General features: G+C 34.7%; 2 protein-coding genes across 2 annotated transcripts; both read left to right on the top strand.

Moving 5' to 3' along the window:
* Positions 1 to 574: 574 nt before the first annotated feature.
* On the top strand, positions 575 to 6,968 carry LOC145567925 (alpha,alpha-trehalose-phosphate synthase [UDP-forming] 5-like). Its single transcript, XM_081627347.1, has 4 exons — positions 575 to 794; positions 1,464 to 3,529; positions 4,670 to 4,943; positions 6,208 to 6,968. Exons 2-4 carry the CDS (start codon positions 1,536 to 1,538, stop codon positions 6,529 to 6,531), a joined length of 2,592 nt encoding a protein of 863 aa, XP_081483473.1. The 5' UTR covers positions 575 to 794; positions 1,464 to 1,535; the 3' UTR covers positions 6,532 to 6,968.
* A 3,787-nt stretch (positions 6,969 to 10,755) lies between these two features.
* Positions 10,756 to 20,941, top strand: LOC145567924 (ABC transporter B family member 2-like). The gene is made up of 12 exons (XM_081627346.1): positions 10,756 to 11,236; positions 11,536 to 11,590; positions 11,700 to 11,875; positions 14,261 to 14,461; positions 15,539 to 15,798; positions 16,482 to 17,022; positions 17,267 to 17,646; positions 17,722 to 18,128; positions 18,434 to 18,675; positions 18,762 to 19,009; positions 19,373 to 19,785; positions 20,188 to 20,941. The coding sequence occupies exons 1-12, from the start codon at positions 10,925 to 10,927 to the stop codon at positions 20,739 to 20,741; spliced, it is 3,789 nt and encodes a 1,262-aa protein (XP_081483472.1). The 5' UTR covers positions 10,756 to 10,924; the 3' UTR covers positions 20,742 to 20,941.
* Positions 20,942 to 21,367: the final 426 nt, after the last annotated feature.

Genomic DNA, 21,367 nt, shown 5'->3' with positions numbered 1-21,367 from the left:
ACATGTAACCATATTAGCAGAATATAAATGTCTTAATCCACTCATTATAGTAAGATAATAATTACCTTCATAATGTGTTGTCAAAGCATAATTAAATTGGTTAACCATGGTTAAACATTACTAGTTATGTGCAGGGGAGTGGGAAACTGTCCTAACTCTTTCTTACCCTTAAGAGAGAGAAACAAAACAAAGAATCAAATGCCATTTTTTGAAAGAAAGAGGGAATCTCGATGATTTTCTGTCCCTAAATCTGAATTCATTAAACAGTCTTTAAATTTAATTATTATAAACCCCATTTGCTTTATACTACTTCGTATTATTTTACAGATTATAAAGTTGAAGGAATCTCAAGATTTAATTAATAATCTCAGGTTAATACAGTTATTCTTATTTTTATTATTATTATTATTATTATTATTATTATTATTATTATTATTATTATTATTATTATTATTATTATTATTATTATTATTATTATTATTATTATTTCTTCAAATTATTATGGTGAAGCTTTAAATAAATGTGTTATTTAGTGTTTATGTTGTTACATTTGTTGCCTTTTTTATGTCACACTTCTTGGTTGCTATTTTTGCAGCACCCACTATATGACCACTTGTCTTCATTTATCTGTTATGTGCTCACATTTTATGTACTGGTTCATTTTTTTATTTACCAGTTTTTCTTGGAAATAAAGTGAAATCTACCTTCATATAGAATTTGATTGCTTGCTTTGTTGAAGAAAAGGTGATTTTTTGCATTGCTTTTTGCTGGGAATCTTGAAGGGGTTGTGACTGGTGAGTTTTTTTTTTTTTTTTTTTTGATTTGATTTGGTTTCTAAGTGATCTTTAATTGGAATATTGACATGATTTTTCTTGTCTTGAGTTTTTATAACAATCCTTTTTATGATTATACTGCTGCTCGTTGGCCGGATTTAGTTGTTATATCACTAATTCAAATTACACTATCAACTAGACAATTAACTCAAAGTGAGGGAGTATATTATTAAGTGGTTTTTTTTGGGTGTGATTCCTTCTTTGTATGGTGTTTATGTTTGATGCAATTTTTTCTTAAAAAAAGTTTTAAGATAGTTTTAATTCCTATGTTTGCATGATTGGGTTAATGAGTGAAGTTGGGGAGAAAATGGGAAACATATATCAGAAACATGAGTATTATCTGGACTGTGTTCTATGAATGAATTTCTTCTTCTTCTTTTTAATTTTTTTTTTTAATTTTTAATTTTTAATTTTTTATTTTATGTTAGGGTTGTTGTTAAGCATCTGGCTTTTTTATGTTTGATGATGGGATCTGAAACAACTTTGGTTTCAAATTTTACTGTGGTAGAATAATTAAGCATCATTATTCTGAACAATTTGTTGCAAAAGTTTTAGAGTATATTTTTAGTTAGGCTGAAATGCTGTGGCATTATGATTAATTGGCTTTTTGTATTTTCATGAAAATTAAAGGATAAAATCAGTGTAAGGAAGAAGGAAACGTACTTCATTTGCTGCACATACTTCAGGGAACAGTTGTCTATCATGGTATCACGGTCTTATTCGAACTTATTGGATCTGGCTTCTGGCCAGTTCCCGAGTTTATGCCGGGGGGAAAAGAGGTTCCCTAGGGTAAAAACTGTTGCTGGAGTATTGTCTGAGTTAGATGATGAAGCTAGCAATAGTGTAAGCTCTGATGCTCCTTCTTCTGTCAACCAAGAGCGTGTAATTATAGTGGGAAACCAGCTTCCTCTTCGGGTATACTATAAATCTGAGACTGAAAATGGAGGGCGGTACTTCAGTTGGGATCAGGATTCACTTCTTTTGCAGCTTAAGGATGGTCTCGCTGAGGATGTTGAAATTGTTTACGTTGGGTGCCTCAGAGAACAAATTGACCCAAGTGAACAGGACAGTGTAGCACATACTTTGTTTGAGAACTTCAAATGTGTCCCGACCTTTCTTCCTCCTGAACTCTTCACTAAATTCTATCATGGCTTCTGCAAGCAGCATTTGTGGCCTTTGTTTCATTACATGCTTCCTCTGTCACCTGATCTTGGTGGTCGTTTTGACCGATCCCTTTGGCAAGCGTATGTGTCAGTAAACAAGATTTTTGCTGATAAAGTTATGGAAGTGATCAGCCCTGATGATGATTATGTTTGGGTCCATGACTATCATTTGATGGTGCTTCCAACATTTTTGAGGAAGCGTTGTAATAGGGTGAAACTTGGGTTTTTCCTCCATAGTCCGTTCCCTTCTTCTGAGATTTATAGGACTCTTCCCGTAAGAGATGAAATTCTGAGAGCACTTCTGAATTCTGACCTTATTGGTTTCCATACTTTTGATTACGCTAGACATTTCCTTTCATGTTGCAGTAGGATGCTAGGTCTTTCTTACCAATCCAAGAGAGGTTACATCGGTTTGGAATATTATGGTCGCACTGTTAGCATCAAAATTCTTCCTGTAGGAATTCACATGGGCCAGCTAAAATCTGTGATGAATCTTCCTGAGACAGAAGTCAGAGTTGCTGAATTAAGAGAACAGTTCAAGGGTCAGACTGTCATGCTTGGGGTTGATGACATGGACATCTTTAAAGGTATCAGCTTGAAACTTTTGGCTATGGAGCAATTGCTTCTTCAACAACCTGATAAGAGAGGCAAGGTTGTTTTGGTTCAAATTGCTAATCCAGCGAGAGGACGTGGTAAAGATGTGCAGGAAGTTCAATCTGAAACCAGTGCCACGGTTAAGAGAATAAATGCAACGTTTGGTAAAGCAGGATACAGACCTGTAATACTGATTGATACTCCACTTCAATTCTATGAGCGGATTGCTTATTATGTGATTGCTGAATGTTGCCTAGTCACAGCAGTCAGGGATGGGATGAACCTTATACCTTATGAGTATGTAATAAGCCGGCAAGGTAATGCAAATCTAGACCGAGCATTGGGACTAGGACCCACAGTACCAAAGAAGAGCATGCTGGTTGTTTCTGAATTTATTGGCTGCTCTCCTTCACTCAGTGGGGCTGTTAGGGTCAACCCTTGGAACATTGATTCTGTAGCTGAAGCAATGGAGTCTGGCCTAACTATTCCAGATTCTGAGAAACAGCTGCGCCATGAGAAACACCATAGATTTGTGAGCACACACGATGTTGCATTTTGGGCTCGTAGCTTTTTGCAGGATCTTGAAAGAGCATGCAGGGAACATGTTAAAAGAAGGTGCTGGGGTATTGGCTTTGGACTAGGATTTCGAGTCATTGCTTTGGATCCAAGTTTTAGGAAGCTTTCTCTTGAGCATATTGTTTCAGCTTATAAGAGGACAAAGAACCGTGCTATTCTTTTAGATTGTGATGGTACCATGATGATGCAGAGTTCAGTGAGCACAAATCCTAACGTGGAGGCTGTTAAAGTCTTGAACAGCCTGTGTAAGGATTCAAAAAATGTTGTCTTCCTAGTTAGTGGAAAGGACAAAAGAAAGCTATCTGAATGGTTTTCTTCTTGTGAAAACCTTGGCATTGCAGCAGAGCATGGATACTTTGTCAGGTAGATGTGCCATCTTTGCCTTTTGTTCTTTAGATTATTTGATTTTTCAATACCAACACCATTATTAAATGCCGCCTAAGGAATAATACTCCCAACATTTCCCCAATATCTATTCTGTAGTTCTTGGTCTTATAGATAAAATGGGAATGCACTGGTTGTAAGATCAATAGAAGTCGGGATCATGGCTACCTTTAGGATCTTTATAGACAAAAGCATTAAAATAAGCTGTCTGTTAAAAGACAGAGTAGTAGATGAAAGAAAGAGAGAGGTTTAGAAGGGTGGAGCACTACTTTCAAGCCAGTAGCCCAATAGACTGCAGGGAAATAGGGAATGGCTGGAGGTCATGGCCCATGGCCGTGGGAAATGAACTAATGATAAGGCTATTTTTTTTTAAAAAAATAAATAAGTCATGTTTGTCTATATCTTCAATTTGAGTGTTTCAGTTAAGCCCTTTTTTGTCATAAGTATAATCAATTAAGACTAGTAGAGACTTTTTCTAAGAGACGACGTTTAGATACAGAGACTTGAAAATAAGTTAGGAAGTTGTAAAGGTGTCAGCCAATGTAATCAACATACAAACTGACAGTTAGGGGTGAGCGTAGCAGAGTACCCTGTAAAAATCTCGATACCCGAAACTGGAACCTGTTGCAACGGGTTCCCAAAATTAGGAATCGGTTCCGGAACAGGGTACCCTGTCTTTTAAAGTAAGCTTAATAGTTACTCGATTATCTAGAATATTTAATACAAAATTACAAATACTTATATTAATACCATTAATTAAACCTTTAAGAGTAAGATGAAAATGAATAAGAGGAGGGAGAGAGGTAGGTGACGGCTTTTATACAATTTTAATATAGGGCTTTTATTCTTGGGTTTAAATGATAGGTTTCGGTTTCAAGTACCATATAGAGAAACCTAGACTAACAGGGTACCCTACAGGTTCCGGGTCCAAAATTTTATTACCCGGAACCGGAACCTGCGGTTCCGAGCAGGTTCCGGTTCCAAGTCAGGGTACCCTGAATTTTTGCTCACCCCTACTGACAGTATATGTAATATTAGCACAAAAGGGAACATATATACTGTGAAAATGAATCTGTGGAGGTGAACTCTAGTTTATTTATATATTTTTTTCCTGACCAGGTATGATAATGATGCTGATTGGGAGATTTGTAAACCTATTTCGAATTTTGACTGGAAACATGTGGCTGAGCCAGTGATGCAGCTATATGCTGAGACAACCGATGGCTCTTTCATAGAGACAAAAGAAAGTGCTCTTGTATGGAACTACCGGTACGCAGATCGAGATTTTGGGTCATGCCAGGCAAAGGAGCTGCTAGATCATCTCGAAAGTGTCCTTGCCAACGAGCCTGTTTCTGTAAAGAGTGGCCAGTACATTGTTGAAGTTAAACCGCAGGTTCGTCATCCTCTACTGTCTCACTAATGTCCATGTATGAACCTTTATGTATGGAGTGATTACTTGTATTCTCTGTGCTATATACGAAGTATGAGTCCTGCACCAAAAAAATAGAAATAAATTTTTTAAAATGGCATGTCTCATAATAAGACACTTTATTTGAGACACATACTATTTATGTTATTTAGTGCAAAAGAGGGGCAAGACTTGACAAAGAATAAAGAAATACTTAGAAGAAACAACTCGTGGGCCTTAGCTTGTGGCAAGGCCACACCTATCACATTGTCTTCTAAAATTCTACTCAACACTAAAGGCTTTACTTGAAATATTAAGCTTACTAGGCTGTTACTAACAGTTGCGTTTGCTTTTCTCTCATAATATAGTTGATAAATATCTGAAACATTGACTTTTATATTTTAAGATAAATTGTTAAACAAAATAAGACCTCCAGCAAAAATTGACACTTACTAATGGAGGAAGGGATTATATTGAAAGTAATTAGATTTGATATGCTATTTTCGGAGTTGTGATCCTATGTGATGTCATGAAAACTCTTAATGAGCTCCTGTTCCATACACGTTTCCCCGCCCCATGTAAAAATGCTCCGCTGTCTTTCTTATTTAGATCAAATACAATGGTGAAAAATGCTGTTAATGTGTCTGAAAAGAATGGTCTTACAAGCGAAGTCCAAGATGTAGCTCAAGTGAGTGAAATTCAAGTGTAATTAATGGATTATAAGGGTATAAAACACATATTTTGTTGTGCTACTAGATGTAAATTTCCACAAGATTGGGTAACTAAGGCTTTCACCTTGAATTTTTGTTCTTGCCAGAGTATTATGAGAGTGCATAGTCACATACCTGTTATTTATGCTAGCCCAATTTTACTTAATCATGTGACTGGACTGCCATTGACTTAGGACTGTTGGAAAAATGGCTGTAATTCCACCCTGGTGTCTGCAGAGTTATATCTGCAGAGTGCATAGTCACATACAAGTATTTTTGTAGGTTTTGCTTGTGTATTTGATACTTCAAACTTTAAATCTTCCGTGTGTAGTTACAATTTTACGCGTCCACTGATCTGCACCATATGCCCCAGCAGTCCAGCATCCTATTTTTTGTTCTTCTGCGTTACAAAATCTTCTCATACAAGTTGATTCTGTTTTGATATTTTGACATACAAGGACTAATTAATATGGTATGTATTGGACATTCATGATAAGAAAATTATCTGCTCCCATGTCTGATTCCTTTTCTGTTCACAGGGCATTAATAAGGGTCTAGTAGCAGAACGTCTCTTTGCAACAATGCAGCAGAAGGGGATGCTCCCTGACTTTGTTCTTTGCATTGGTGATGATAGGTCAGATGAAGACATGTTCGAGGTTATATCAAGTGCAAGAACAACTTCCTCGCTCTCACCTGTTGCCGAAGTATTTGCCTGTACTGTTGGCCAGAAACCCAGCAAAGCTAAGTACTATGTTGAAGATACCAGCGAGATTTTAAGGATGTTGGAGGGGCTTGCTTCTGCCTCAGAGCAGGCAACTACGAATGGTCTACCGCCTTCTAAACAAGGCATCTTTGATAAGTAAGGGATCACTCACTTTTGCTCTGTTTCACCATGTACAGTGTTAGGTTCTGATTTGTAAACCAATTCTACATCATTTCCTTAGGTATTTAGGTCTCTTTGTTGAGTCTATTAGTGATAAAAGCTTTAAAGGTGTTCTCTTTTGCGTTATAGATTGGAAGGGTGATCGCGGTCACCTGATATTTAGAATGATTGTACGGTGATCTTGCTAGTAGGTTGATTTTCAATTGGGGGGTATTTAGATCTTAATGCCTCGTATTTGTGAGAGTTTAAATTCCTTAAAAGAAGTTTAGCCCAAGCTTCTTTAGTATTTACTAGTACAAAATTTGTCGTGGTAAAGTCAAAGTCACAAGTACAATGTCATCTAGAAGGGTTCTTGTAAACGTTTGAGACGGCTCATGGATAGTATTGATCCTAACTTAGCTCTTTTATCATTCAGTATTGCACCTACTCTATTATCTGAATATACGTGACGGTGTAGATAGCGTCATAAAAGACAATATTGTACGCTCTGTACTTTTAAAATAAGTGATTAAAAATAAAATAGAAAATTTATTGACATCAGCAAGTGATGGGCGTGGCCAATCATCCTGCATCCAAGTTCCAATCTCCAATACGAATGAACAGAAATAAGTTGGGCCTACCTAAGATAGAACACTCTTAAGTTTTGAATGAATTATTCTTTTCTTGATTAATGTTAAGGCCCAACTATTAATTGCAAGGCCCTCTCTTGTGAATAATTTTATTATTTCTTTATTTGCATAATTGCATGTAACAAGTCCAAACAAGTAACAGTTACGGCTTAACAACTAACCAGCTGAGAACAACCAATTGGTTGTTGGTGTAGTGGTGATTGAGACTACACTTGATAGAGAGGACCCGTGTTCGATTTCTCGCAACAATAATTGGGAGGGGATTGGAACCTAATTACCCAAAACTGATTCTCGAATCCGAATTAGCCTAAAAGTTGAATCGGGTGGAACACCTAAAAAACAAGCTAAGCAACAACTTCAAAACATACACAATCTAAGTAATTTAATTTCCGAGAATATATATCAAAATTCGGGAGTAATTGTTGATTAATTCACATGACTTTTTTCTCAACAAAGTAGAGGGTTCAAGGTTGTTGTCGATAATAATAATTGAATTTGACAATTGATTTGAAGATTAGAGGAAATATGTCCAAAACAAAGTGACGTTAGGTTTGGCCCCGAAAGTGGAGTGCCATTCCGCAGTAATTTGACCCAAAAAGGAGGGGAGGAAAAAATTGTGGATAGAAAACAAAATGGATAGTTTGTGAATTTATGCAATTCAAGTCTATAATACGAAGTAAACCATACATTAACACATATACATTGTTCACATCACGCATTGAACATGAAAATGACTTGGTGATGACCATAACAAGATGCCATTATTGTTTTCCAAAGACTAGTCCATGCTAACTTGGACCGCCTATGATTTTATTAGCACCTTCCATCTAATAGCCCTCATAATACAACTATCTCATCGCCTTTTAAGAAAATTGTACGTTCTAAATTACTGTATTTAAATGCTAATTAGTTTTAGTTGGTAGAGACACATGATAATAGTACTATAGATCTTGACATTAATTAAATCTGGTCTACAATACTTGTGCACCATGTACAATATAATGGCACTATATCTTGCGAGATTATTGTTTATAAAAATAATGTATGAAATTAATATACATGATTGCTTTAAATGAATTTAATATACAACTCATACTAATAAGATGTATTTTTTTTTAGGGAGCTTAGATGCTAAAATACTTCTCAGTTAATTGTGTTTGTCTTGGAGTAGTCTTAGGATGGTTGATCTCTTAAAAAGGGTGCGCATGAGTGAGGACAAATTGTAATGGAAGGACTTGTGTTGGTCTGTGAGAACAATTATTGGTCCTACATGTGCATTTCGTGACATTAGGTTCCACCCTGAATTATTTTTTGTATTTTTAATTTGGAGGTTAACTACGAGTACACAACTACATACATACTACCCCATCCCTATTTTGCTATCAAATTATTACTAGGTAATAATTATCTCAATATATACTAGATGTTTGTGTGAATATTGATAATTATTTCCAAACAAAGGAGTACAACATTTTATCGAATTGAGTATGTGTAGTGGTAGCAAACTGCATATGATGAATCAGATACAGTTAATACGGTGATGATTATTGAGTATGATTGTAACTCACCATCTTTTGTTAGCTTGTCGACTAAGAAATTGATTTGTAATTAAAGTTGATACAAACTGGTAGAATTTCTAAAATTGTAATCGTTAATTGGGGTAGGAAGTAGATACGTACTTTAATGTGGAAACAAATAAGTATATAAAATGCAAACTTAGCTTAGCTTGGTTGAAGATTGAATTGACATCATATTCAAACCATGCATAAGTTATGGCATGCATCTCTTACTTCTTAAGCTGATTAAGGAGATGCCCTTTACAATAGGTACAAACCCACCATAGCACGCATATATAATATACTTGTATATAGTTACACATCCTTTTCATCATTCATGCATGCTTGCTTTATTAGTTGAGTACGTATTCTTATAAATGCATGACAACTTTTTTTTATAAAGAAAATAGTTGTATAATGGTCATATTTTTTATATAAGGATAAAGAAAATAGTTGTATAATGGTCATATTTTTTATATAAGGATGGAAATGACAATAAAGATTACACCAATACCCCTTACAAGATCGACTAAATATAGACTATATAGGTGTGCCACACGGCCTTATACTAGGCGTACAAAAGCAAATTAAATAACTTTGAGCGTGTATGATAACTTGAAGTATTGTACAAGAAAACAAAGTCACATAAAATCTAATTAATTTGATTAATACTAATGATCGAATGTGTATTAATTTTCAAGTGAGAATAACATATACATTACAAGTATATACCTTGATAAAAATCATATCATAACACCTTATTTCAAATGAAATAAACAAGTTTTACTTGAAAATTGAGGATTATTTAAGTAAACATTATATTGAAATGCATTCCATGCAGATGATGAGATGATACAGTATACCATTTAATTTGTTGATTTGGAAGATGACGTTCATGCATGTATACAACAATCTTGCTCTATGTTTTTGTTGCATCCAACTTGTGATTTATTGTGGACTATATTGTTTTTGTCACTATATTATGACGTTGACTATAAACTACACAAATTTCAAGCATTATAGCATCCCTAAATAGGCATATACCCAATTTTGCACATTGTTTGTCCAACTTTTGAACTTTTGATTTGAAAATTGGATCCAATATATATATATACAGGGAAGTAATAGTTACCCTAAAATGAAAGATTTCTAAAATTTCAGTTAAGACTTAAATTCATTTAAGTGAAATAAATGGAAAAAAAAGGGCTCTTAAGTAGACACCAAATTCATCAACATGCATGCCCAATTGCCCATCTATTCTCAATTAATATGATTTGTCCTTTTGTTTCATGATTGATTCATTTTTAAGAGCTTTCCAATTTTTCTTTATTATCTGATCTTCACCATCCAACCAACTTGACAACATCTATTAGTAATGGTTTTTTTTAAGAGAGGCATATTGGGAATTGATTTTATGACTTGCATTTCACTTAATTACTATATGGTCAAATTTGAACCACAAAATTGTCTTTTCTTTCTTACTCTGCATGCCTCAGTTACTTCTTCCATTTTTTGTACTGTAATGGTTCGACTTATACATTAATCACATATAAATTAATTTGTACAGTTTGATGATTGATTTAAACGGTTACTAACAATCAAGAAATTAAATTAGATTAGTAAATACGGTAATCATATCATACAGTACGTAGTAAAAATTACACTCTCACCCAATTTTTTCTTGAACATAATAATTACACTTCGTATATATTTACGAGTACCTTTATTTTACACCATCATTTAACTATAAAACTCAACCAATAATACAGTAACCATATCTATTTTTAATTTTTTTTTTTTTTAGGAAAATGAAAAGATTACAAGTGTACTTCCATAGGGCATGGGCCAAAGCAATAATCCTTAAGAAAAATGGGATGGAGAATTTAAGGAAAGTGTAGAATTAAAGCTGAGTTCATTGAGATGAACATAAACACATAAATACATACACTGTACATACAGTTATTAGTCAGCTCTGATATATAAGTGCATATGATGCAGCTGTATTCTTCCTTTCATTTTTAATGACTTCTCTCTTCTCAACTACTACTCACCTCCTCTTTAACTTCTTCATATCTTACTACAAATAATAATTCTACAAAAACTATCCTATCACCTTCTATCTTTTTCTCTCTCTCTCTAAAACTATTTCTCTCTCTAGCTTTATTTATTTTTACAAAAGAAAAGTATAATGAGCATTCAATTGCAAGAAACACAAAGAAATAGTAATAATAATAATATGGAAGAAGAGATGATGAGTGGTAAAAAGAAGGAAGAAGAAGATGAAGAGATGAAAAAGAAGAATATAGTTAAAAATGTGCCATTTTTGAAGTTGTTTACTTTTGCTGATTCTTATGATTATTTACTAATGTTTCTTGGTTCAATTGGTGCTATTGCACATGGAGCTTCTGTGCCTGTTTTCTTCATTTTCTTTGGTAAATTGATTAATCTTATTGGTGTTGCCTACCTCTTCCCTAGAGAAACTTCTCATGAAGTTGGCAAGGTAATAACTATTTTCTTTTACTCCTTCTGTCTCATAATATAATGTCTACCCAAGGTTGATTTAAGCACGCGCCCTATAAATTTATTTTACGCCATATATATATTGTTATATATATAATTTCGGATGATTTTTAATCGATAAGATAGAGATTTTAATCTGGAGTGCTAAAATTATTTCCTTTACTTCATATTAATTAATTATTTGAACTTTATTCGTGCACAGTCTATCTGTAATTTATATGATTATTTTAATAAACAAATGATATATGTACGTGAATTGTGTGTTGCTCATTTTTGCAGTATTCTTTGGACTTTGTTTACCTGAGTGTGGTTATATTGTTCTCTTCATGGGTTGGTAAGTAATGATTGAATAAATGATCTCCAATTTCATATTAATTTATGTTTTTTAAAAAAAAAAAAATGAAAAGTATATCATCTAACCAATAGAATAATGAATGTGATAGAGGTGGCATGTTGGATGCAAACGGGAGAGAGACAAGCAGCAAAAATGAGGATGGCATATTTGAGGTCAATGTTGAATCAAGATATCACTCTTTTCGACACTGAGGCTTCCACTGGAGAAGTTATTAATGCCATTACTAGCGATATCCTTATAGTTCAGGATGCTATCTCCGAAAAGGTAAATACATATACAACTACCATACTAGTCTTTTAACCTTTTTTTTTTTTTTTTTTTTTTTTTTAACCACGGAATAGTATATAGTTATATTTAGTGTTGTTATATACCGTCCAAATTTACATCTAACCATCCTAATATATCAAACATGTTTGGGAAAATTGTTACTCGTAGTATAATTCGTATAATATTTAACTTAATCATTTTACTCTTTAATAATCTTATTTTGTATTTAAGCCTATTTTTTATTTATTATTTCTTCATATAATCAATGCTTACTACTAGTTTTTTTTTTTGTTAAAAAAAAAGTGTATATATTATGGTACTCAATATTATAATTTGATGTATTATTAGAAATATATTAATATTAGATGTATGGAGTAGTTATTATTATCAATTGAACTTTTACTACTCGGTCAATTGACTAAAGCTCATCAATTATATATATATATATATATATATATATATATATATATATATATATATATATATATAATAAAATGAAGAATTTTAAATTAAAATAATGAAAATAACTATGGAAATCACTAAATCAGCAAATAATTATCAATATTCCTTTTTGCATTTGCTTACAATGTAGAGGAATTTGGATAATAAAAGTTTATAAAAGGAAAAGAATACTTAATATTGATAAATTCTACGGCATTAAAATTCCTATTAATTTGGGAAATTTAGCCATTTGTATTAGTCCATGTCAAACACTAAAATGTCTTGTTGTAAATAGTAGAATTAGACTTTATCAAATCCTTGGCATACCTAACTTAATTTAATAAAAATTGCTATGTACTATCATTGAATAAATGTTGTTGGACAGTTGCATAAATTATAGGAGAAAATTAAATGTATTTAGCCCACCACTAGTCCACTATTAAATATTTACAATCTGGCTTGTCAGCTTCCCCTTTTAAGACTGCTGCATGTGTAGCCATTTACTTCAACTACAAGCATGTATGTCATTGGTGGAAATTTATTGCAAAACTTATTTTCATACCAAAATTTTTAAAAATATATATATTTGTAAAAGAATTTTCATTCATAGGCAATTAGGCATATAATCTTAGCTTGAATATATATTTTTTTTAATTATTTATTTATTTTTTTTTTGGAAAATTATTTTTACAGCAATCTTAGCTAGATTGAAATGAATGCAAGGTGGGTGGAGGTTTAATTAGGAAGTAACAACACTAGGGTTCTCATTGATTTTAACTCATGACACTTTTAAAAAAGGCAGATTTTCATGAATCTTCGACACAATGGAAATATCAAAGTTCACATTTTCAAAATCAGTGAAGGCATGTGATGTTAAAATTGTTTTTTTTTAGACTTTTTGATCGAATCGACTTAATCAAGTATTGTACCATACATAATACATAATGTGTGTTTACACAAACATATCCAGACATACGAACTATACAAGTATATAATGGAGTAGTAAGGATAGGGGATCTCGGATCTCCTCTTGCATACGAAATACTCTGTAATTTTTTTTTGGTGAACTCCTCTTGCATATGAAGTTATAAAATCATTACTCCCTCTGTCCCTTTTTTTTTGCTCCATTGGACTTTTCATGGTATTCGAGATGCGTGTTAAAATGTATATATCTCAAGATCTATAAGTGTAAAATTATAAAAACTTGATATTAATAAAATATATAATTTGACGAATCCAACAAGATCCCACTTGATTATATTATCTCTTATACATTAATGGGAATTGCGGTCAAAGTTATTAAAAATTGACTCAAAAATTAGCTATGGGGCAAAAAAATAGAGTCAGAGCCTCAGAGGGAGTATTTAGCTTATAAATTGTAATATGTTCAATCCATAGTTGTATCTATTTACAAATTAACGGTGATGTTGTGGTGCTATTGAATAGTATTGATACTCTAGTTACTCGTAGCATTAGGTGTTTGCGTGGTGGTTGAGGGAATAAAATTTTACCGATCATGTAGTCAAGACAAATCAGGCCCTCATTTAAATAAAATAAAACACGGAGTAAAATAGACACTTAGAACGAAGTACTATTATCGGCGCCAATTTTTCTCAGAAGTCAAGGGTTGACCTTTAAACATAAGACTTTGATACCCAAAACTCAAAGAGTAAAGTGTGAAAAAAAAAAAGAAGAAATTTCCTTTTTATCTTTGTTGTTGTTCAAGAGTGACCTTATATTTTCCCTTCAAAATGAGTATGAAAGATTTCAACTTCAGAGGTATGATCTCTGAAATTCATAAATTTTAGGGTTTTGCATAGAATTGAAACATGCTCAGTAAAGGGTTCTTAAATTTTAGTGGTTTTGCATAGAATTGATAATTTCATGTACTTAAAATAAAAATCAAAAATTGAAGAAATGGGTATTTGTTGTTGATTGCAGGTTGGGAAGATATTGCACTATATAAGCAGATTTATAGCTGGATTTGCAATTGGGTTTGCAAGAGTATGGCAAATCAGTCTAATCACACTCTCCATTGTTCCTGCAATTGCTTTCGCCGGTGGGACCTACGCTTATGTTGCCACCGGTCTCATCGCCCGTGTTCGTAAATCTTATGTTAAAGCCGGTGAAATTGCTGAAGAGGTCTCACCCAATTCTCTATCTTTTAATTTTGTTTTATATTTGGTATTTTGTTGGAATTTACAATTTGTTCAATTTTGTACCTTGTTAATGATTGCATGATGACAATTAGCTTTGTTGGTTAAGAGGTTGGGGTTGTACTCAAGACCTAGGATTAAACCTCGTTTACATCATTGCCTCTTGTGGGCGGGCCGCTTCCTGTATGCCAAGAAAATAATGTTTGCAGTAGTAATGGGATTTGTTGCTTGCCTTACTTGGTGTCATTGGGTGTTTGAGCTATGTTTATTGGTGTTTTCGTTTTTAACCGCACAATATTGGGGTTGTAATAATAATGTATATTGTACAAGTGGTTTCTTTGTCTTGGTGATGATGATTGTGAGGAGGTGACAATGATGTGATGAATATTGAATATGATGTTACTATCATATCTGAGAATTAGTCAATTAGAAGATTTTGAGAACTGAATGTGGGACCTTTGTGGCAGAAAGGAGTTTGCTTTTCATGTTAGGCTTAAGTTGGAAAAGTATGTTTGATTGTTTGAATGTTAGCATGTTTGTGCGGCTAAATATGGTCATCTCCAAAGTAGCTCATGACCGCCTACAAGTTGTTCACACTTGAGGGTGGGGTTGGCACTGTGGTCTTTGTTAATCAGCTTAAGTTACTAGTTTAGGTTTTATTTTAGAATGATTGATGACTTCCTCTTTTAATCTACAAAAATTTATCGCTAACAAAGTCATAAAGGAACTATTTGAAATCAGATCATGCAGTATGATTCATGTGTGTTAGATAGGTAAAATGTGGCACCTCTCCCATATAAAGTTACAATCTTTCACTAATATCAGAACTTTCACTAAACGAGGTAGTGAACTTGGGATCTGGGTGTCAATAGTAATACATTAGATATTATCTATAATTCTCCTGCTTGTCACTGCTGCAACTTTATTTTAGAATGTAATGTTGGTAATTGTAGTGTCCACAGGCTTTAATTCACTAATCCCAGTGGTGATTGTTGAATACTATCTTCTGATGACAACAGTTATGTACTTTCTTTGTTCTCATTACCATTTTGGTATCTTAAAGGTAATTGCAAATGTGAGAACAGTTCAAGCCTTTGTTGGAGAGGAAAAAGCAGTGACGTCCTATAAAGAAGCTCTTTTGAATACTTACAAATATGGGAAGAAAGGAGGAGTGGCCAAGGGCTTGGGTATGGGGGCCTTGCATTGTGTGCTGTTTCTATCATGGGCTTTGCTTGTTTGGTATACCAGCATTGTTGTTCACAAGGGCACAGCTAATGGAGGGGAGTCATTCACCACCATGCTCAATGTTGTCATTGCTGGCCTGTAAGTCACTGCTGTTACTGCAACAATGCATTTGGTTTAGACATTTATTGTTTGTTTATAGTATCAAAGGATGCATAGCTAAGGTTCGAGGCATCAACCCTTGATTAATTTAAAGGTTCTAGGCACCTAGCTCTCAGTTCAAGGAACTGCTAATTCTATAGTAATATAGGTTATTAGCAAATCGCCTTTCTGCCTAGGTATTTAGGCTTTCTCCATTATCTCCCACCTATTCTACTCTTTTACCTAGTCTGCTTTCCCTTGGCACTTAATTACACTAGGCAACTTTTAACACTCACACATTAAGCTTTGGAACATAATTGGCCTGTTTGATACAAATTTATATTGAAGTGATGGTAATGAAAATGTGTATAAATTTGCATTGAAATGCTAAGTGAATGTCTTCAACTCCAAGTAATTTATCTTCATTTATTTAATGAAGAAAAATACTTACTTGGTGATCCAGTTCTGTTTCTATCAACATTTACATAGTACGTTCAATATCAGATCACATAAAAACTCATTACCATTATCTCAGTTTATGGTCTGGTGTCACTTGAACAAATTCTACTACATAACGTAATCAATTGCAAAAGATGATTTACTACATTTTTTTTTTTACATCATTGTGATTGGGATTTACCGCTGAAAGATAGATGTAGATTGATGTTTCATTCATTTATTAGGTCACTGGGGCAAGCAGCACCGGATATTTCTGCATTCCTCCGAGCTAGAGTTGCTGCCTATCCAATATTTGAGATGATAGAGAGAGCCAAAGTGAGAAAAGTAAGCTCAAAAGGTGGGAGAAAACTGAATAAAGTGGATGGCCATATCGAATTCAAGGATGTATATTTTAGCTATCCTTCTCGCCCTGAAGCAAAAATCTTTGATAAGTTTTGCCTGGATATTCCAGCTGGAAAGATTGTTGCCCTTGTAGGTGGAAGTGGATCTGGAAAGAGCACAGTGATATCATTGATTGAGCGCTTCTATGAGCCACTTGCTGGACAGGTACTTTTGGATGGAAATGATATCAGGGAACTGGATCTGAATTGGCTTAGACAGCAGATTGGTCTCGTCAATCAAGAGCCTGCACTTTTTGCTACAAGTATCAGAGAGAACATTTTATATGGAAAAGATGATGCTACTCTCGATGAGATCACTCGTGCAGCCAAACTTTCTGAGGCCATCTCATTTATAAACAACTTGCCTGAGAGATATGATACTCAGGTACTTTTACTTTATGATATCTAAAAGGATGAAGGAATTTTAAAGTTGCCTTTGATGTTACCAGTTCATCATACCAATGTTTTCTCTCTTCTAGAAAATGGTATCATCTAGTTAGTATTGGTCTGATAAAATCAATTAGCTGATGGTCTTGGAGAAACAATAATTGTTCCTCTTGCTTTGTGGATGTGGATTTGAAAGTTCCAAAATTTTGTCCTGTATAGTGAAGCTAAAAATTTGATTGCAGGTTGGTGAGAGAGGAATTCAGTTGTCTGGGGGCCAGAAGCAAAGGATTGCTATAGCACGTGCATTAGTGAAAAACCCGTCAATACTACTACTTGATGAAGCTACCAGTGCACTTGATTCAGAGTCTGAGAAGAGTGTTCAGGTGGCACTTGACCGTGTCATGGTAGGTCGAACAACTGTAGTTGTTGCACATCGGCTTTCCACAGTACGGAATGCAGACATCATAGCAGTTGTCCAAGGTGGGAAAATAGTGGAAACTGGAAGCCACGATGAGCTAATCTCTAATCCAGGAAGTGCTTATTCGTCTCTTGTTCAACTTCAAGAGACAGCTTCCTCCATGCCACATCTTTCCCGGGGCCCAACAATGGATCGACCTTTGAGGTATCTGTTTAGATTCTGTACTATGTTTTGACTAAGAATTTTCTCATATTGATCTTCTTTTGGGTAATTTTGCAGCGTGAAATATTCCAGAGAGCTATCTCGTAGTACGAGTGTTGGTGCCAGTTTCCGTTCTGATAAGGATTCAATTCGAGAAGATGGTCCAGAGCCTGCCAAAATGATTAAGAAGGTTACTTGGAGTAGGCTTATTTCCATGGTGGGTCCTGACTGGATGTATGGGGTCTTTGGTACTATATTTTGTTTAATGGCTGGAGCAGAGATGCCACTTTTTGCCCTTGGAGTCACTCAGGCTCTTGTGTCATATTATGAAGTCTGGGATGTTACAAAAACTGAAATCAGGAAGATTGCTCTGCTATTTTGCGGGGGTGCTGTAGTATGTATCTTTAACCATGGTCTTGCCCATACTTGCTTCGGAATTATGGGAGAGCGACTTACCCTTCGTGTGCGAGAAAAGATGTTCTCAGGTAAGAGTCTTGGCTATGCTTCTTTAATTCAATGCAATTTCCATTAGAAATTTCAAAAGGTTTGGTTGGTGGTAGATAAATTGTTGAAGCAAATCCTTCTTTAAGAGGGATATTACTTGATTATCTAAGAAACTATTGTTTATCTTGCGGTTTTTGTTTACATTTCAAATATTTTAAGATGATAAAAAACTTTTAGCACTTTTCTGTGGAATAATCAATTTTACCATAAATATTATTCTTCTCTATTAACATGAAAATTATTTGTTCAAAAACGTTAGTGTGATGGATCGCCTTTCCTACTGCAGCTATATTGAGTAATGAAATAGGGTGGTTCGATGACTCAAGGAACTCAAGTTCAACTCTTTCATCACGTCTGGAAAGTGATGCAACTTTGTTGAGAAGCATTGTTGTTGATAGAACAACAATTCTTCTCCTCAACTGTGGATTTATCATTACTGCCTTCATTATCGCCTTCATGTTGAACTGGAGATTAACTTTAGTAGTTTTGTCGATGTATCCATTAATTATTAGCGGCCATTTCAGTGAGGTATTGTTTCTGAATACTTGGGTTTTTCGATTATGAAAGAGGCATTGGCTTTATTCCCACTTATTTGTTAATTTTTTTCCTTGTAGAAACTCTTCATGCAAGGATATGGTGGCAACCTAAGTAAAGCATACCTTGGTGCTAATATGCTTGCTGGTGAAGCAGTTAGCAACATCAGAACTGTTGCCGCATTCTGTGCAGAAGAAAAGGTTCTTGATCTTTATGATCGTGAACTTATTGAGCCTTCAAAACGTGCATTCAAACGTGGTCAGATCGCCGGAATCTTCTACGGCGTCTCACAATTTTTCATCTTCTCTTCATACGCCCTTGCTTTATGGTACAGTGTACTAGATCATTATCAGTAATTCTGTATACCAAATAGTTTAATCCTCTGTCTGTAAATACTAGTCTTGTAGGACACTTGTTTCAGGATGCCTAGACTAAGTTTCTCACCTTTTCTTTAATAGCAGTGGTTTGTGATTGGTTTATCATTCAAGCCTTTCTAAGATTGAGCAATGGAAGAGTATGGGGATAGTCCAACAATTATAAAGTTCTTTGAGTAAGATAGTTTTCTATACTGTAGTAGGACGGGTTGGGACATTTAGACTATTAAATTAGAGGGAAAACATCATGTTGCATATGAAGTATTTCATTGGCAAGAGTTGCATTAACATTTTGATCCTTTTTAACTTAATTTCAGGTATGGATCTACGTTAATGGCAAAGGGAATATCTGGGTTCAAATCTGTTATGAAGTCTTTTATGGTTCTTATCGTGACAGCATTAGCCATGGGTGAAACTTTGGCGATGGCTCCAGATCTCCTAAAAGGCAACCAGATGGTTCAATCAGTTTTTGAGGTCCTTGACCGAAAGACCGAGGTGAAGGGGGATTCAGGGGAAGAACTAACCAAGGTTGATGGATCTATTGAACTGCGAGGAGTTGAATTCAGCTATCCGTCTAGGCCAGATGTTCTAGTTTTCCAGGACTTTAATCTAAAAGTTCGCGCAGGAAAAAGTATGGCACTGGTGGGACAAAGTGGCTCGGGCAAGAGCTCAGTTATTGCTCTTGTTCTTCGATTTTATGATCCAATAGCTGGGAAAGTGATGGTCGATGGTCAGTCTCTTTTACCTTGTTTCCTGGTTTCATTTCTATACAATATGTAACTTCCTCTTTGCATTAATATCTCTTACTTTATGTTAATTGATCTTTTCTATATCTAGTATGCTAATTCACTGTACCTGTACCATTTAAAAGAGAGTATGAAAACATGCATCTATTTCAAAACTTCATTTTTGTTCTTTTCACTACAAAATGTTAAAAAAACAAACTCGTGAATTCAAATCAAGGTCATATAAAGGATCATAATCAAATCAAGGTCATATAAAGGATCATAATTTCAGATAAGCTCATGTAATGATTGATTTCTCACGGGTGAAAGCAATATAATTTTGCATCTGTTGTGATGTATTTTTTTTTTCTTTTCATATTGCTGAGTTCAATCCATAATCTTTGTAGGTAAGGATGTTAGGAGACTGAAGCTAAAATCTCTGAGAAGGCACATAGGTTTAGTCCAGCAAGAACCAGCTCTATTTGCGACATCTATATATGAGAACATTCTCTATGGGAAAGAAGGAGCGACTGAGTCTGAAGTGATTGAGGCAGCTAAACTCGCGAATGCACATAGTTTCATTAGTGGCCTTCCTGAGGGATACAACACGAGGGTAGGTGAGCGAGGGGTGCAACTATCAGGGGGGCAGAAGCAGAGAGTGGCCATTGCAAGGGCAGTCCTAAAGAATCCTGCCATATTGCTATTAGATGAAGCAACCAGTGCCCTTGATGTAGAGTCTGAGCGTGTGGTGCAACAGGCCCTCGACAGGCTGATGAAGAACCGAACCACAGTCGTGGTGGCACATAGGCTATCGACGATAAAAAATGCAGATCAAATATCTGTGATACAGGATGGTAAGATAGTAGAACAGGGGACACATTCAAGTCTTGTAGAAAATAAAAGTGGAGCATACTGTAAGCTAATCAATTTACAGCACCAACAGCAGCCGCCACTAGAATGATGAGTAGGAGAATATTACATGTATGATAGGACCTGAGGTGTTTCTTAAAGGGGTTTGGTTGAGTTGCTATATTTTTATTTTTGGGGGATTGGTTCTAATTATTGTTTCTAATTTTATAATGTATAGATTTTGAAATATTAATATTGCATAATGAAGCCAATTGATTATAATAAAGATAATTTTTTGGAATGAAGGTACAATTGTTAAGAGTTGGTTTTTGTGATAGTAGTTGCAATTATTGCTTAAAACTCTTTTGGCATTGTAATTGAAAAGACTGCCAAGAATCACTGGGAAGAGCCCCCATTATGCTATTGCTATTACTCCGTAATTGTATAATCAAGCCCAAGTATGGGTTCACCGAGGTGCATAGTCCTTTGTGGTGTATTTAGAGGTGTCAACTCGGATGATTGAATTGGGTTTGATGAGATTAGGTCGGGTCAATTTTTAAAGTTGAGGCATGCTAAATTATTGTGTTCATGCGAGTCTAAATCTGAATTGGATATTTTACGGATTGGTTTTGGATCGGGTGTGGTTTTAACACCTCTAGATGCACCGGTTACTTCGGTTTTATTTTTATGGTCATAAAATACGAAGTTATTTTATACTTGTACATTTGTTGGCTTCAT

This window comes from Chenopodium album, chromosome 11 (assembly GCF_948465745.1).
Source record: "Chenopodium album chromosome 11, dcCheAlbu1.1, whole genome shotgun sequence".
NCBI classification, from domain to species: domain Eukaryota; kingdom Viridiplantae; phylum Streptophyta; class Magnoliopsida; order Caryophyllales; family Amaranthaceae; genus Chenopodium; species Chenopodium album.
This window is presented reverse-complemented; position numbering and strand designations above follow the sequence as displayed.

Coding starts and splice junctions, on each gene's coding strand:
- LOC145567925 (XM_081627347.1), top strand. CDS start 1,536: ATGGTATCACGGTCTTATTCGAACTTATTGGATCTGGCTTCTGGCCAG. Junction 3,530..4,669: donor GAGCATGGATACTTTGTCAG/GTAGATGTGCCA, acceptor TTTCCTGACCAG/GTATGATAATGATGCTGATT. Junction 4,944..6,207: donor TTGTTGAAGTTAAACCGCAG/GTTCGTCATCCT, acceptor TTCTGTTCACAG/GGCATTAATAAGGGTCTAGT.
- LOC145567924 (XM_081627346.1), top strand. CDS start 10,925: ATGAGCATTCAATTGCAAGAAACACAAAGAAATAGTAATAATAATAAT. Junction 11,237..11,535: donor CTTCTCATGAAGTTGGCAAG/GTAATAACTATT, acceptor TCATTTTTGCAG/TATTCTTTGGACTTTGTTTA. Junction 17,647..17,721: donor ACAATGGATCGACCTTTGAG/GTATCTGTTTAG, acceptor GTAATTTTGCAG/CGTGAAATATTCCAGAGAGC.